This window comes from Muntiacus reevesi, chromosome 3 (assembly GCF_963930625.1).
Source record: "Muntiacus reevesi chromosome 3, mMunRee1.1, whole genome shotgun sequence".
Classification (NCBI taxonomy): Eukaryota; Metazoa; Chordata; class Mammalia; order Artiodactyla; family Cervidae; genus Muntiacus; species Muntiacus reevesi.
In genome coordinates, this window is record NC_089251.1 from 268,152,450 (window position 1) to 268,168,578 (window position 16,129).

The 16,129-nt window shown below is 44.4% G+C and overlaps 1 protein-coding gene across 6 annotated transcripts in view; it reads left to right on the plus strand.

The window, feature by feature from the left end:
- HERC2 (HECT and RLD domain containing E3 ubiquitin protein ligase 2) overlaps positions 1-16,129 on the plus strand; it is a 242,569-nt gene that overhangs the window by 117,462 nt on the left and 108,978 nt on the right. For 4 of the 6 annotated variants that reach the window (XM_065932020.1, XM_065932015.1, XM_065932018.1 and 1 more), the window contains 9 exons: positions 6,451-6,638; positions 7,707-7,899; positions 9,171-9,353; positions 11,285-11,466; positions 12,194-12,341; positions 12,423-12,619; positions 12,858-13,088; positions 13,951-14,089; positions 15,665-15,808. In XM_065932020.1, the coding sequence (XP_065788092.1) occupies positions 6,451-6,638; positions 7,707-7,899; positions 9,171-9,353; positions 11,285-11,466; positions 12,194-12,341; positions 12,423-12,619; positions 12,858-13,088; positions 13,951-14,089; positions 15,665-15,808 (1,605 nt within the window). The remainder of the gene's footprint in view (positions 1-6,450; positions 6,639-7,706; positions 7,900-9,170; positions 9,354-11,284; positions 11,467-12,193; positions 12,342-12,422; positions 12,620-12,857; positions 13,089-13,950; positions 14,090-15,664; positions 15,809-16,129) is intronic. The other 2 variants (XM_065932017.1, XM_065932019.1) reach the window with 2 other exon arrangements.

A 16,129-nucleotide genomic window follows, 5' to 3' on the forward strand; every position in this document is an offset into this window, starting at 1 on the left:
GAAGTGAAAGTCAAGAGAGAAAGGGAAAGATATATCCAGCTGAATGCAGAGTCCCACAGACTAGCAAGGCCTTATTAAATGAAAAATGCAAAGAAATGGAGGAAAGCAATAGAATGGGAAAAGACAGATATGTTCCAGAAAGTTGGAGATAAATGTCAAGGGAACATTTCATACAAGGATGGGTATGATAAAGGACAGAAAGGACACGGACTTAACAGAAGCAGAAAAGATTGGAAAGAAGAAGAGGTGGCACGAATACACAGAGGTATACAATGAAGGTATTAGTGACTGGGATGACCAGGATGGTGTTTTCACACACTTAGAGCAAGACATCCTGGAGTATGAAGTGAAGTGGGCTTTAGGAAGCATTACTATGAACAAAACAAGAGTAGGTGATGGAAATCCAGCTGAGCTATTTAAATTCCTAAAAGATGATGCTGTCAAAGTGTTGCAGTCAGTATGTCAGCAAATTGAGAAAATTCAGTGGCCATAGGACTGGAAAAGGTCAGTTTTCATTCCAGTCCCAAAGAAGAAGCAGTGCTGACAAATATTCAAACTACTGTACTTTTGCACTCATTTTGCATATTGGTAAGAAAGAAAGAAAGAAAGAAAGAAGGTGAAGTCGCTCAAGTCATGTCTGACTCTTTGCGACCCCATGGACTGTAGCCTATCAGGCTTCTACGTCCATGGGATTTTCCAGGCAAGAATACTGGGGTGGGTTGCCATTTCCTTCTCCAGGAGATCTTCCTGACCCAGGAATTGAACCTGGATCTCCCTCAGTGTAAGCAAGTGCTTTACTGTCTGAGCCACCAGGGAAGTCCATTATCAGGACTTCAACCAAGAACTTCCTGATGTACAGGCTGGGTTTCAGAGAGGCAGAGGAAGCAGAGATCAGATTGCCAACATTCACTGGATCATAGTGAGAGCAAGGGAGTTCTAGAAAACATCTGATTTTGCTTCATTGCTAAAGTCTTTGAATGTGGATCACAACGGACTGTGGAAAATTCTTAAAGAGATGGGAGTACCAAACCACCTTACCTTTCTCCTGAGAAACCTGTAAGTGGGTCAAGAAGAAAAAGTTGGCACTGGACATGGAACAGTTGTTTGATTCAAAATTGATAGACTAGTATGACAAGGCTGTATATTGTCACCCTGCTTATTTAACTTTCTTGTAGAGTACAAGAAATCATGTGAAATGCTGAGTTGGAGGAATCAAAAATTGCTGAGAGAAATATCAATAATCTCAGATATGCAGATGATGTCACTCTAATGGTAGCAAGTGAAGAGGAAGTAAAGAGCCTCTTGATGAGGGTGAAAGAGGAGAGTGAAAAAGCTGGCTTGAAACTCAGCATTTAAAAAAAAAAACTAAGGTCATGGCATCTGGTTTTATCACTTCATGGCAAATAGAAGGGGAAAAAGTAGAAGCAGTGACCAGTTTTGTTTTCTTGGGCTCCAAAATCACTGCGAATGGTGACTGTAGCCATGAAATTAAAAGGCTCTTGCTCCTTGGAAGGAAAGCTATGAGAAAACTAGAGAGCATATTTTAAAGTAGAGATGTCACTTTGCCGACAAACTTACTGTAGTCATGTACAGATGTGAGAGGTGTACTATAAAGAAGGCTGAGTGCCAAAGAATTGATGCTTTTAAATTGTGGTGCTGAAGAAGACTCTGGAGAGTCTCTTGGACTGCAAGGAGATCAAACCAGTCAATCCTAAAGGAAATGAATCCTGAATATTCATTTGAAGGACTGATGCTGAAACTCCCATACTTTGGCCACCTGATGCAACCAGCCAACTCATTGGAAAAGACCCTGATGATGGGAAAGATTGAAGGCAGAAGGAGATAGGGCGGCAGAGGATGAGATGGTTAGATAGCATGACTGACTCAGTGGACATTAATTTGAGCCAACTCTGGGAGACAGTGGAGGATAGAGGAGCCTGGCCTGCTACAGTCCATGGGGTCACAAAGAGGCAGACATAACTTAGTGGCCAACCACCCACAGTACTGAATGACATTAGCCTCTTTGCCCATGCTTGCTGGCCATTTGTATGTCTAGGAAATATGTCTATTCAGATCCTTTGCTCATTTAAAAATTCAGTTGTGTGTGTGGTTGAGTTGTAGGGGTCCTTTGACTTTCTGGATACTAGATTGTTAACAGTGATATGATTAGAGGGCCTTTTTTTTTTTCATTCTGGGTTTTGTTTTAATTTGGTTTATAGAAATTATAAAATGTCTAGTTTATCTATTGGTATTCTTATTATTCTTCTGTTGCTTGTGCTTTTGATGTTATGTCTAAGAAATCATTGCCAAATCCAAGGTCATGAGGATTACCCATTATATTTTCTCCATTAAGTCTTGTATTTAGTTTTATGATCCTCTTAAAGATGATTTTTTAAATATGATGTGAGATGAGGGCTCCTTTTATTACTTTTTTGGTTATCCACTTGTTTCAGTATCATTTTTTGGAAAGACTGTTCTCAAATTCTTAGCACCCTGTCAAAAATCATCTTGACTGTGGCTATTTAAGTTAATTTCTAGAATCTAGTTTTGTTTGTGTTGTTCTATGTGTCTGTCATCATGCTAATCCCACATTGTTTTGAATACTCTGATAAAAGCTTTGTGGTAAGTTTTAAAATGGACATATATGTCTTTCAACTTTTTCTTTCTCACGATTATTTTAGTTATTTCTAGTTCCTTGCATTTCCATATGACTTCCAGGTCTGGCTTTTCCATGTCTGCTAAAAGGCCATTGAGATTTTAAAGGATTGTATTGAATCTGTAGGTCCTTTTGGGGAGTACTGCCATCTTAACAATATTAAGTCTTTTATTCCATGAATATGAGATTATTTTATATTTGTTTAGGTCTTCTTTCATTTCTTTTAGCAATATTTTATTTTCTTTTTCTTTTTAGTTTTACATGACTTCAATAGTTTATTTTATTTTATTTTTTCATTTATTTTTATTAGTTGAAAGCTAATTACTTTACAATATTGTAGTGGTTTTTGCCATACATTGACATGAATCAGCCATGGATTTACATGTGTTCCCCATCCTGATCCCCCCTCCCGCCTCCCTCCCCATCCCATCCCTCTGGGTCTTCCCAGTGCACCAGCCCTGAGTACTTGTCTCATGCATCCGACCTGGGGTGGTGATCTGTATGGTTTTTTGTTGTTATCAGGGTAATGCTGGCCTCATTGAGTAAGTCAGTGAGTAGTTCCCTCCTGTTCTGTCTTTGAAAGAGTTAGAGAGAATTGGTGTAATTCTTCAGTGTCTGGCACCAGTTAAGCCACACGGTCCTGGTTTGTTGTTGTTGTTGCGAGGTTTTATTTATTTACTTTTGGCTGTGCTGCTTGGCCTTTTCTCAGGCTGTGGATAGCGAGGGCTGCTCTCCGTTTGCCCTGTGGGACTTCTCTTGTTGCAGAGCGCAGGCCCAAGGCATGTGGGCTTTAGCAGTGGCGGCACAGGGCCCAGGAATTGCAGCTCCCGGGCACAGTAGTTGTGGCGCACGAGTTTGATTTTTCTGAGGCGTGTGGAGTCTTTCTGGTCAACAGTTGAACCCATGTCTCCTGAATTGGCAGGTGGATTCTGTTCCACTGAGCAACCGGGAAAGCCTCTAAATCTGTTGATAGCTATTTGATTAGCGATTCAATGTCTTCACTTGTTTTGGGTCTGTTCACATATTCTACTTGAGTCAGGTCAGGTAATTTCAGTGTTTCTAGGAATTTATCCATTTCCTCTAGGTTAAATAATTTATTAGTGTACAGTTCATAGTGCTCTCATGATTCTTTTTATTTCTGTAGGATTAGTAGCAATCTTCCCACTTTTCATTTCTAGTTTTATTTATTTGTATCTTCATTTTTCTTGTTTAATCTGCTTAGTTTGTCAGTTTTGTTGACATTTTTCAAAAAAAGTCTGATTTTGTTGATTCTGTTGTTTTCTGTTTATCTCTGTTCTAGTGTTTGTTATTTCCCTTCTGCTACCTTTAGGTTTACTTAGTTCTTATTTTTCTAGTTCCTCCAGGTGTAGTCAAGTTGTTTAGTTGTTTTGAGATCTTAAGTATGCATTTATAGATTTAAATTTCCTCTTAGTACTGTTTTTGCTGCATCTCTTAAACTTTGATATATTGTATTTTTGTTTTCATTTGTTTCAAAGTGTTACTTTTGGTTATGATTTTTCTTTCTTTGTCTTGTTAAGTTTTCACATACTTGTGTGTTGTTTAGTTTTCACATACTTATGACTTTTCTAGCTTTTGTTATAATTTCTAGTTTCATTCCACTGTGATCAGAGAATATAATTTAGATAATTTTAGTTTCTTTCAGTTTATCGTTTTGTGACCTAAAATACTACCTCTCTTGGAGGGTGTTCTCTGTGAACACCTTGAGAAGAGTGTGTTTTCTGCTGTTTTTGTATAGAATGTCTCTTCATGTCTGGTAAATCTGATTAATTTATAATGTTGTTCTTGGCTGAAGTTTTTTAGATACTGCAGGGCCAGTGTTCTAAATCCAAATCAAAGAGCACAGCTTTCCTAAGCAATTTGATTTTGCCAGTCTTTGCGCCCACAGGACCCATTCAGAAATATGCACCAGACTCTGAGTCAGCATCTGATTTCTGTGGACCTCATTAGCAACTAAACATTGCTTTTAAAAATCTTGAAAATATATCTCCCTCTAAGGTTGCCTCTATTTTCCTGTTGTCTCCGTTTTTTTCCAGAGACTCCAATAGGTAAAAGTCAAAACAGAAATTGTTAATTATGGGGGCTTCCTCTGTTAACAGTACTGACTGTGAAAAGCCAGGGAGTTGTGTTCAATGAGTACATATCTATCTTTGTTGCTTTCTCTAATCAAGGCGATTCTCTTTTATATAAGAAATCATTAGCGTATAATATTTTATATTAATTTTTCTGTATACATCCATGTACAATAGCCTCAAAATACAAATCACTTTAAAAAAGATTCTCCTTTTTTCCTTATTGCAAAATGTATTCAAACTCTTAGCAGCAAATTCAGCATTTACAGTGTTAACACTATAACTGCTTGGGGAGATAGCAGCTAGAATGGAACCCCCGCCCCTTCTGGGGCCTCACAGAGGCACTCCCAGGTTGAGAAAAAGACTATTTTCCCTCTAGTTTATTTACAGCTTTACTCCTGACCTGGGAATTGAACAACTTTTTTTTTCCTCCTTCTTGGAGGAGAGCAGAACGCAAACTTTAAATTTTTCACCCAACCAGGCCCGTCTTTGGGAGTGTTTGGGGCCCTTTTCTGTCCTACCTGGAGAGAGAACAAAAGCCACAGGGTTACCAGGGGTGTGCACACCACTCCCTCAGGCCAGCATGCTGATTCCTGGGCTGAAATTTACTGTTTTCAAATACATTGGTAAATTTTACTTCTTACAGATTACAGCTCAGCTTCTATTTTATACTGTGACTGTTTCCATGGCTGCCAGGGACCAAATTTTCATCATGTCCTACTCCTTCATTTTCTCTTGTACCGGACAATGGTTTTGCAATATTTGAGTGAGTCTGCATTGTTCTAGCAAATCCTGTTGCTGCCATCCCTGTGTCAGGGTTCCCAAGACCACCTCCGGTTTTAATGATTTGCTCGCAGGCCTCGCAAGACTCCAGCTATAGTCATGCTTAGGGCTAAAGTTTGTTACAGTGAAAGAGTGGAAAGCAGAATCAGCCGTGGCACATAGGTAAAGCGTGAGAGAGACCGGACACTCACCCTCTCCTGGTGGAGACACGCAGAGTGCACGTAGTTCATCTAGCAGAGAGTTGTGACCACAATACAAAGTGTAGTCTTTATGTACAGGGTGTGGGGACTTGGCCTCCTGGGCTTTCACTGGCAGGTCATGTAGGCGTCTCTGCCTGGCCCTTGAGTAAGCTTCAGACCTGCCAGAAAGAAGCGGATTTTAGCAGAGACCATGTTGTCTGTGCAGTTTAGGCCCAGGAATGGCTTCTTGGCCGTTAAGGACTGATGGGAGCCTTCACAAAACCCAGGTTCCTGAAGGCCAGCTGAGGACCAGCCCTGTAAACAGGCTTTTCTGGGGACAGCAGTATCAGGCCTTCTGTATCAGCTGTTTTCTTCACAGTAGCATAATTAAAGTTTGTTAATTTCTCACAGTGTTAAACATTTAGATGGTTATCATTTGTTTTCCTGTTCTAATAAAAATATGAGTAATGAGTGTCTCTCTAATCATTTTTGCTTTTTGGAGTGGATCATAATTCCTGGAGATAGAGTAAATATCTTTTCTGAGAATTTCTAAAATCTTATACGTATTTCTAATACATATTTATATATTTTGTCCTCTCCTTACCTTTTAAAAGTCTTAGTTCTCATCAGTAAATTTTTCATGGTATTTGTTGTATTGGTAAAAACTACACTATAGATTATTTAAATTATCATCTTCATTAATACTTAACTGCTTCATCTGCTGTTTCTGATGTTCTGATAGGCCCTAGTTGTGATAATGTTGAAGAAGACATGAATGCTTCTGCCCGAGGAGCTTCTGCTACAGTTTTGGAAGAGACACGGAAGGAAACAGCCCCGGTACAGCTGCCAGTTTCAGGGCCAGAGTTGGCCGCCATGATGAAGATTGGAACCAGGGTCATGAGAGGCGTGGACTGGAAATGGGGTGATCAGGTCCTTAGAGATTTGAGTTAAACGCATTAGCCATACATTAGTCACCTTCTGCGCATCCTGACCTGCATGCGATGAGTGGGTGGAAACTGGAATAAATACCTACACTCAAAGACAGGTGTGATCGACAGGTGATGTAGTTACCAATTCCTGGGTGGGTGAATAGAATCTCAGAACCAGTAGAGAAAAGCAGTTGCCTGCTCCAGGGCCCTTGAACAGGACCGCATCTTGGAGGAGTAGCTGCTTGTTTTGGGAAACTCCTGGCCTAGGCTTGACTTGAGGTCTGGAGCCAGAGTGAGGGTGAGCAGGAGAGAGTAAACCACATCTGAATAATCATGTCGTGGAAGCTCTGACCCTGCCTCTGTGAGCTGATGGCCAGGTGCCAGTTAGGGGTCCTGACCCGGCAGCCACAAGTGCCTGTGTGGGCAGTGTCCATCCTTCCCCTTCGCCCCCCGCACCTTGCTCCCATGTGAGTGTCGGGTCTCCCTGAGAGGAGGTTGAGACTGGGCTCTGCGCCATTCCTGCAGCGACGGGCTAGGCCAGTGCTCATCCTCCTGTGACGTGGAGCATGCTTGTCACGCCCAGGCTTTCTCAGCTTCACTCCTAAGCATGTAGCTCCTGAGAACCGTCTCAGAAATCAGTGTATCTAGAACAAATAGCAGCATGCTGAAAACAGCTTCTGCTCGTAGAAATTAGAAGTAGAGTTTCAGTCTTAAGATTTGAGGGAAAATTGAGGACCGAAAGGGAATGAGGAGGTACTGGTGCTTGTTTGGGGTTCCCAACCTTGTGAAACCCCGTGAGGGATCAGGGGGGCCAGTGAGCAGGTGGTAGAAGCAGGCTGGAAAGTCTGCTGTCTGCATTGGCTTACAGAGGGTGCTAAGTGAGGTGGTTCTTTCCCCACCTACCTCTTTCGTTAGGGGTGTGGGTGTCACTTCTGCAGTGATGAAGTAGGCTCTGCGTGTAGGTGGGCTTGGAGCCCTCCGCTGACCTGAAGTCTGTGCAGCCCCCCTCAGGCCGTGCTCCGTGAGAGGCCTGTGCCCCCCTGACCGGTCTGTGCTCCGGCCCCCTCAGGACGGACCACCTCCCGGCCTGGGCCGCGTGATCGGCGAGCTTGGGGAGGACGGCTGGATCCGGGTGCAGTGGGACACCGGCAGCACCAACTCTTACAGAATGGGGAAGGAGGGCAAGTACGACCTGAAGCTGGCGGAGCCCCCGGTCTCTGCACCACCGTCCGCGGAGGACTCGGACACGGAGGACGGCTCCGGTGGGTGTCTGGGGCCCTGGCAGCTAGCTGTGCACGTGTGCCGGCTGTCCTTCCTTCTGGGAGCAAGCTTTCCACGAAGGCCTGGCTGAAACAGGCCCAGGAGCAGGACAGCTCCTGTTCCTCTTGGACGTGGTGTGGTGGGAGCAGGTGAAGTGGCATAGAGCCTGCTGTGCCTCTTCTCTGCTGGGTCTGCTGGGGACCCCCGAGCCTGTGCCTCATGTCGTGGACATTGCCGCACCATGCCCTGAAGCATGCGTTTTTCCTTCTTTCACCTTCTCGCAGAATGTGTCACACAGTGTGCAGTTAGTCAGTTCTTTACTGCCTTCATTAAATGAAGGTGAAAATTTGGTGACCTCAGAAAGTTAAATCCTATCTATTAAGAGGCAGGATTGTAGGAGGAGGGCTTCATGACATTTTTCAGACATGTCTGAAAGGCCTTGGGAGACCAGTCTTGGTGAGACTGTCCAGGAGGCTGGCACTGATTTGGGGGGCTCAGGTGTCTGCTGTATGCATAGCATGGCAGGCTCCCAAGGTCACTTTTATGGTGAGGAGAGAAAAGCCGAGAGACTGAGTTCCCTAGAGAAGGGGTGGTGTGGAAGGTGGGCTGGGTGTTCTGTGCCCATGGTGTGTGCAGGCTGCTCCGTGCATGTCAGATAGAAACTGATGGTGCCTGTCTGGGGCACATCAGGAGCAGCACACGGGACGCTGTGTGGCCCCACCTGGGTAGTCGATGCCCATTTGTTATCGCTGCATCTGACAGTGTCCAGGCCGGTTGTCCCTACTCCTGCCTCTCTGCCAGGGGGTTTCACTTGTGAAGTCGGGGCCTGAGCAGGGTTGGCCAAGTGACAGAAGCTGGTCTGGTTCCACGTGTATTCCTTATCAAAGATCCAGTGATCCGTACATGTGCGCACCTGGCTTCCCTTCCATGGAAGGGCCCACCTCATACTTGTCCAGGGCACAGCCAGCTTGTCAGCGGCCAGCTTCTGACATTTAAGTTGTTTTTCTAAAGAATGAATCCTTGAAATTGTTTTAGTGTTTCTGAGCTGTAGGAGGAGATTGCTTTAAAAAATTGAACTGTAGTTGAAAAGTCTTGTTCCCGTCGATTAGGGTGTGTGTTCAGTGCATCCTGAATTCCATCTTTAATGTAAAGAACTGCTTCCCTTTCTACAGTAAGAGAAGAAGTTTGTGATATTAAATCCCTTAAGTTACACGTAGAGGCATTTTCCAGTTTATTTGGAAGTATAGTTCCTTATTTTGATTCTTTTTTTCAGAAGCTGAACAAATTGAAAGGAATATTCACCCCACTGCAATGATGTTTACCAGCACTGTTAATTTACTGCAAACTCTTTGTCTTTCTGCTGGAGTCCATGCTGAAGTTATGCAGAGCGAAGCCACAAAGACCCTCTGTGGGCTGCTGCGAATGTTGGTGGAGAGTGGAACAACAGACAAGACATGTATGCAATGGAGAGTTGTGGGTCAGTTTGGGGGGGCGTGTGTGTGTGTGTGGGTGATTGTGGGGGTATGTGTCGGTGTGGTGAGGCTGATGTAATGAATTACCACAAACATGGTAGCTGTATTCTCCATTATCAGCATCACCCTCCACAGCGGTACATTTGTTACCGTTGATGAACCTGCATTGATTTATCGTTAGCACCCACAGCTAGTAGTTTACAGTGGAACTCACTTTTGGTGTGATACACTTTGCAGGTGTACATGGTACTACAGACATGACCTGCCACTTCAGAGTACCACAGCCTGTCAATAACAGAACTTTACTTCTTCACAGTTCTGAAGGCTAGAAGTTCAAAATCAAAGAATGAGCAGGTCAAATTCTTTTTTATGAGTCTGAGGGCAGGATCTGTTCCAGGGCCCTCCCAAACATCTGATGGTTTGCTGGCAATATTTTGGCATTCTTTGGCTTCCCTCATCTTCCCTTTGGCATCTCTCATCTTCACATGGCATTCTCCCTGTGTGTGTCTGTCTCCAGATTTCTCCTTTTTATAAGGATGTCAGTTACATTGGATTAAGGATGCACCCTAATCTAGTTTAACTTCATCTAAACTTGGTGCATCTATTTCCAAACAAGGTCGCATTCTGAGGTACTAAGGATTAGGACTCCAACATGTGAATTGTGGGGGAACATAATTCAACTCTTAACAAAGGCTTAAAGCAACAACTTCACTCTCTCAGAATTCTAGATAGCAGAACTCCAAAATCAAGGCATGCTCCTTCTGACACTCTGGGGGAAGACCCTGAATTTTTGCTTTTATACCTCCAGGCTTCAGAAGTGTGGTGTATGGTCACATCATTTCAGTTGCTGCCTCATCTTTACGTGAATGCCTCCCCTTTTCTTTTCTCCCTATTATAAGTACTTTCATTCGATTTTGTGTTCACCCTAATCCAGTATAATATCATCTCAATCTTGACCTTAATTATATCTGTGAAGAATTTATTTCCACATCTGACTCTGGGTGAGCATGAATTTTGAGGGTACAATTCAGTCTACCAAAGTGTTTGAGTATGTGAATATGAGTATGTATAAGTGTGGGAGAAGTTGAGGAAGTGATTGGAGCAAATGTGTGTATGTGCATGCAGGTATGAGTGTGTATACATGTGTGAGTTTGAGATTGAGTGTGAATGTGTGTAATTGGGTATGTTTGTGTGAGTGAGACACCACTGTGAGAGTGGTGTCTGATGTGGGGTGCCAGGGTCTGTGCATATGTGTGGGTAAGAGTGACTGAGTGAGTGGAGCGAGTGTGTGTCTGAAGAATGGTGTCCTTGGCGAGCAGGGTCGCTGGACTGGGGAAGGGAAGCTAGTCTGGTGACTGCGCAGGTCCCATGGCATGCCCCCACCTCAGAGTCTCTGCCAGCCAGGAGAGTGTGGAAGCCCCAGGTGTCCAAGCGTGGAGACCCTGGAGGAGCAGACATGGTCACTGTCTCATGAAAACCTCTTACTCTTTTTCTAGTAATACAGCCTTCTTAAAACTTGGGCTGAGAATTTATGATGCAGATTAAATATAAACGAGCTCATGGGGGATATTTAAAACACGTGAAATTCACAAACTGTGGTATTTGCTTCAAATACCACAAATTGTGGTATTTGAATTGTAGATTGTTTTCCTACTGCTTAGAGACAGTACGTAGATGAAATTCCTTAACGAGTGTGAATTACTCCACGTACCTTAGAGATTTTAAAATGTAACGTGTTCCTTGAGTTAACTGGCAAGTATTCTGTTCTTCTCACTTAAGAGTCAGTGACATTGTAGTAGATTTGTAAAGGAGCTTATCATTGAAAATAAGTGATGCAGGTGAGTTGAAGGCAGAGGCTGTTCTGAGTGCTCCCTGTCGGAAGGTGGGTGCGAGCTGACTGGTCTCGCTCTGCCAGCCTCCCCCAGCAGGCTGGTGTGCCGGGAGCAGCACCGGAGCTGGTGCACCCTGGGCTTCGTGCGCAGCATCGCCCTCACCCCGCATATGTGCGCGGCCCTCAGCTCCCCGCCCTGGATCTCGCTGCTCGTGAAGGTCGTGGAGGGACACTCACCGTTCACCGCTGCCTCCCTACAGCGCCAGGTAACTGCTGCCACACTGGTCCACGCTCACTGTGGGTTTTGGGATTGGGAGCCCCATCAGCGTTGGCATCAGACTGGCCATCGTAGCTAGGTTCCTGAGTGCACAGAAGAAATAACATGGTGGATTTTCTAGATACCAGTGCATACTAAGTCACTTCAGCTGTTTCAATGCTTTGTGACCCTCTGCACTGCAGCCCGCCAGGCTCCTCTGTCCATAGAGATTCTCCAGGCAAGAGTACTGGAGTGGTAGCCACTTCCTACTCTGGGGGATCTTCCCAACCCAGGGATTGAACCTGTGTCTCTTATGTCTCCTGCACTAGCAGGCAGGTTCTTTACCACTAGGACCACCTCGGAGTCCCTGAGACAAGAGGCTAAAGATACTGATTATTTTAAATTGATGAAGTTGTTAAGCCTTAGATGACTTGCTTTTCTATGACCAGCTGCTCTCATCTTCACCATAGTGGTGGTATACTTGTCTTGAGAAGATTTAAACCAGATAAATTATTTTTTAATTAAATGAGTATCTGCATGTGTAATGTAGCTTATTTTTTTAATCTGATAATTCATATTATTAATCAACTTTCAGGTAATTATGTTGCTGTAAAATAATATTAGAATTTTCACACTATTAATTGCATTACAGGAACAAAAATTAAAATCTTTTTACCTCACAGTCTGTCAGATAATGGCTTTCTTTAATACTTGCTGTTTTCAATCACCTTTATCAGATCTTAGCTGTGCATTTACTGCAAGCAGTGCTGCCGTCATGGGACAAGACAGAGCGGGCCAGGGACATGGAGTGCCTTGTGGAGAAGCTCTTCGGTTTCCTGGGCAGCTTGCTCACCACCTGCTCTTCGGATGTCCCGTTCCTCAGAGGTGGGCGGCTCTCCCCCTTCCTGGTGTCCTGGGTGAGCAAGTAGGGCATCATATAGCCCTTCCTTCGTGTGTGTTCTGCAGAGTCTGCTCTGAGGAGGCGGAGGGCCCGCCCACAGGCTTCCCTGACCGCTACGCACAGCAGCACACTGGCGGAGGAGGTGGTGGCCCTGCTCCGCACCCTGCACGCCCTGGGCCAGTGGAACGGCCTCATCAACAAGTACATCAACTCCCAGCTCCACTCGGTCACGCGAAGCTGTGCAGGAAAGCCAGCTGAAGGGGTGGGTGCTGCGCACTCTTGCACGTCTGGTAGTGTTTCTCTGTAGAATGTTGATTTGGCTTTCAGGTTATCTTTTTAAATGCCATGTATTTTGTTCATGGGTATATTTTAAAATATTTTTTACTGGGAAAAAATTATTGAGGAAACTAATATAAAAAGTAAATTTGGCGTAATTGTGAATGTGTAAGATATGGGTAGCCCTCTGGGCTCTCCTCGAGTTCGCTGTCTGTCTGCACTAGGCCCTTTTAGATGACTGCTTTCCTGATGGCGAGAGCCCAGAGGTGGGCAGCCTCATGGCAGTGCTGGCTGTCATTGGTGGCATTGATGGCCGGGTGCGGCTCGGGGGACAAGTCCTGCATGATGACTTTGGGGAAGGCACAGTGACTCGCATCACTCCGAAGGGCAGAATCACTGTGCAGTTCTGTGACCTGCGAACCTGTCGTGTTTGCCCGCTGAATCAGCTGAAGCCGGTTAGTGCGCTTGTGTTCATGTTGCTAGGTGGGGAGGTGAAGGGCTTTTATGTTAGAACTGGGAGGAACTTGGTTCTTGTAGTTGGGTCTGCCTTCTAGGTAGCTGTCCAACTTGAGGAAGACTGCCTTTCTCGCTCTGTTTGCATTCCATTCCTGTGGTTAATCGGGTCTCACAGGGTTGTATAGATTAGCAGTTCATGTGTCTTATTTTAGCCTTTAAAGACATGAAAGGGCATTAGTTATTTACAAGGTCTTGTGTAAGTATATTAGTTGAATTTATTTTAGAATGTGAATTTATGAAATTTATTTTTTATTGAACAACTCAACTTTGAAAAAAACCTAAAAATGATTTCTTTAAAATGATGATCTTTTTTCATGTAGAAAATGCTTAATTACTGTGTTGAGTGACATGACTATATTTAGCAGGTATTGTCATCTTAAATCTGTGAACTGGGGGTCCACTGGGAAAGTGAGTGAATTATGTTACTTTGTATAACCTAAGTGAAAGTGAAAAAGTGCCGTTTTACTGTATGTTTCAATAAAATGCTGTTTTTGATTATTATAGGAATATATGCATCTCATAGAAAATTTGAAATGTATAGAAAATACTTGAGAATAACTACCACCGTCATGTAATTATTGTTAAAAAGTTGACAAAAAATTAATTTAGGTTATATTTACTATACACGTAGGTCTTTATCTTACCTTCAGGGTCCTCTTTCAACATTGTTTTCAGATGTAGCAGCAGTTTTGAGTCCATGTGTGATTTTAGAGTTGAGATTCCTGGCCGTGCTGACTTTGAGGACGCTCGCTCGTTCCTCTCACTGGACACACTTTGAAGGTCTCTGTGCTCTTCCTGCAGCTTCCCGCCGCGGCGTTCAGTGTCACCAACTTGCCCTTCACAGAGCCCATGCTCTCGGTCTGGGCTCAGCTGGTGAACCTCGCTGGAAGCAAATTGGAAAAGCACAAAATAAAGAAATCACCTAAACAGGGTTTTGCAGGTCAGTACATGTGCTTCATGATGAAACAGCTACAGTCTTAACTAGTGTTTGAGCAATGTCTGTTCTTTTGTCAGAGTAAGTTCTTTCATTGCTGAAGCCTTTGTGTTCAGATGGATTGGCCATTGGTTGAGTGGTGGTGGGAGTGGTGATGACAGTGTGTGATACAAAGGATGATGCTGTGGTGGGGGTGGCACCTGGGGAGCACCAGGCCAGCGTGTATTCTGAACACACTTTTTGAAGAGGAGTCTGTTTTCTCTCTCACTGCCCACTGACCCCGTCTTAATCACACCTTGGGACCTCTGCCTCTGGCCTCGTGACAGCTATACCCAGCAGGGCCTGCGTGCTTCGTCCTGCCTCACTTGGCATCTGGATGCTGGCCACTCAGGCAAGACCAAGGCCACTCGTGTTTAAAATACTCCTCTTCCACTGCTGTCTTGATTTTCTTTACATTGCTGCTCACATGTTCTTTGAGAGTTCTTCTCCCTGACTATTCTTTGCACATTGGAAATCCTTGTGGTTTCATCCATAATTTCTAGCTCTTTAGGGCCACTCTTCTTGAGTTTTCTCACCCATTTCTCCCATCCCTGTAATTGCTGCTGTAGGATTAACGATAGTGAACACTTTTAACTCTGGATCTCCAGTTCACTTATCTGGCTAGAGGGTCAGGTGCAAGTAAACCTTGGCATGTCCACAATTCAGCTAACTTTGTCCCTTAGCCAGTGTTTCCTGTCACAGTGATTAAACCTGTCCGCCAGGTGTTGGAGCTTGCCTCTCACTCTTCCATGCCCTCCCATCCCTCATTCCCACAGCTCCATGCTGCTGTTCATGACCTCTAACATGTCTTTCTTTGGAATGCTGCAGCTATGACTGTAGTCTCAGTCTTCTTGTGGGCTGCCTATATCTTTGTAGTGGCTTCCCTAGGCTGTCCCTCAGTCAACTCAGGGACATTACTGCAGTTGTTGGATTAGATAAAATTCTAGAGCTATCAGGGAAGCCCCAAGACTCTAGAGAGTGCCATGATTTTGATGAGTTATAGAACTGTATGTTGTAAGTCTCTGATAAAATTGTCTCATAGATGTCTTGGCAAGACAAGAAAGTATTTTATTTGTGATGTAGGTATCTGGTTGAAATTTTAGCAATTTAGGAAATATTTGATTATACTAGTGATAGTTATGGAAAAGGAAATGGCAGCCCATTCCAATGTCCTTGCTTGAATAATCCCATGATGAAAGGAACATGGTGGGCTACAGTCCATGGGGTTGCAAAGAGTTGGACACAAGAGAGTGGCTGAGCATTCATGCAGCAATAGCTAACATGATTCTAACTATGTTAAGCCATCTAATCGTCTCCCCTACCCAAGGTAATGCGTGGGGAGCAAGAAGGGGAGAAGACCTGGGGGGGCGGGTAGAGCGTGCTTCTCCGAAACACGGGGAATGGCAAGTCTTGCATTGCAGGCAGACTCTGACATGATCAGCTGAGTCCCTCAGGGCAGGACCTCCTCAGGGCTGAACATCAGCTGGGGTGGTGTGCCCAAGCAGCATGTGCCTCTCCTGCTCAGTGGTTTTTTCCCCACAGGACAAGTAGACTTGGACCTGCTGAGGTGCCAGCAGTTAAAACTGTATATTCTGAAGGCGGGCCGCGCTCTGCTTTCCCACCAGGACCAGCTCAGGCAGATCTTGTCTCAGCCCGCTGTTCAGGAGGCTGCAGCTGCCCATACAGGTATCTTTTTAAGGAGCTCTTTTGGATCTTTGGGAAAGGCATACTCCAACAGAAAACAGGCAAGGGACGTGAAAGGGAAAATACAGATGGTGTCTGCATGTACAAGGAAGATGTGCAATCTGGCCAGTAACTGATGAAAAGTGATAGACACACCTGAGGGGATTTGGTGGGGAGGGAGGGAAGCAGTGTTCTCTTGCCCCAGTATATGAGATGTGGCCTGAGGACCAGTAGCATTGATGACACTTAAGAGGAATATGTAGAAATATGGACTCAGGCTGCACCCCAGAGCTAAAAAATGAGGATCTGCATCTTTAATAAGGT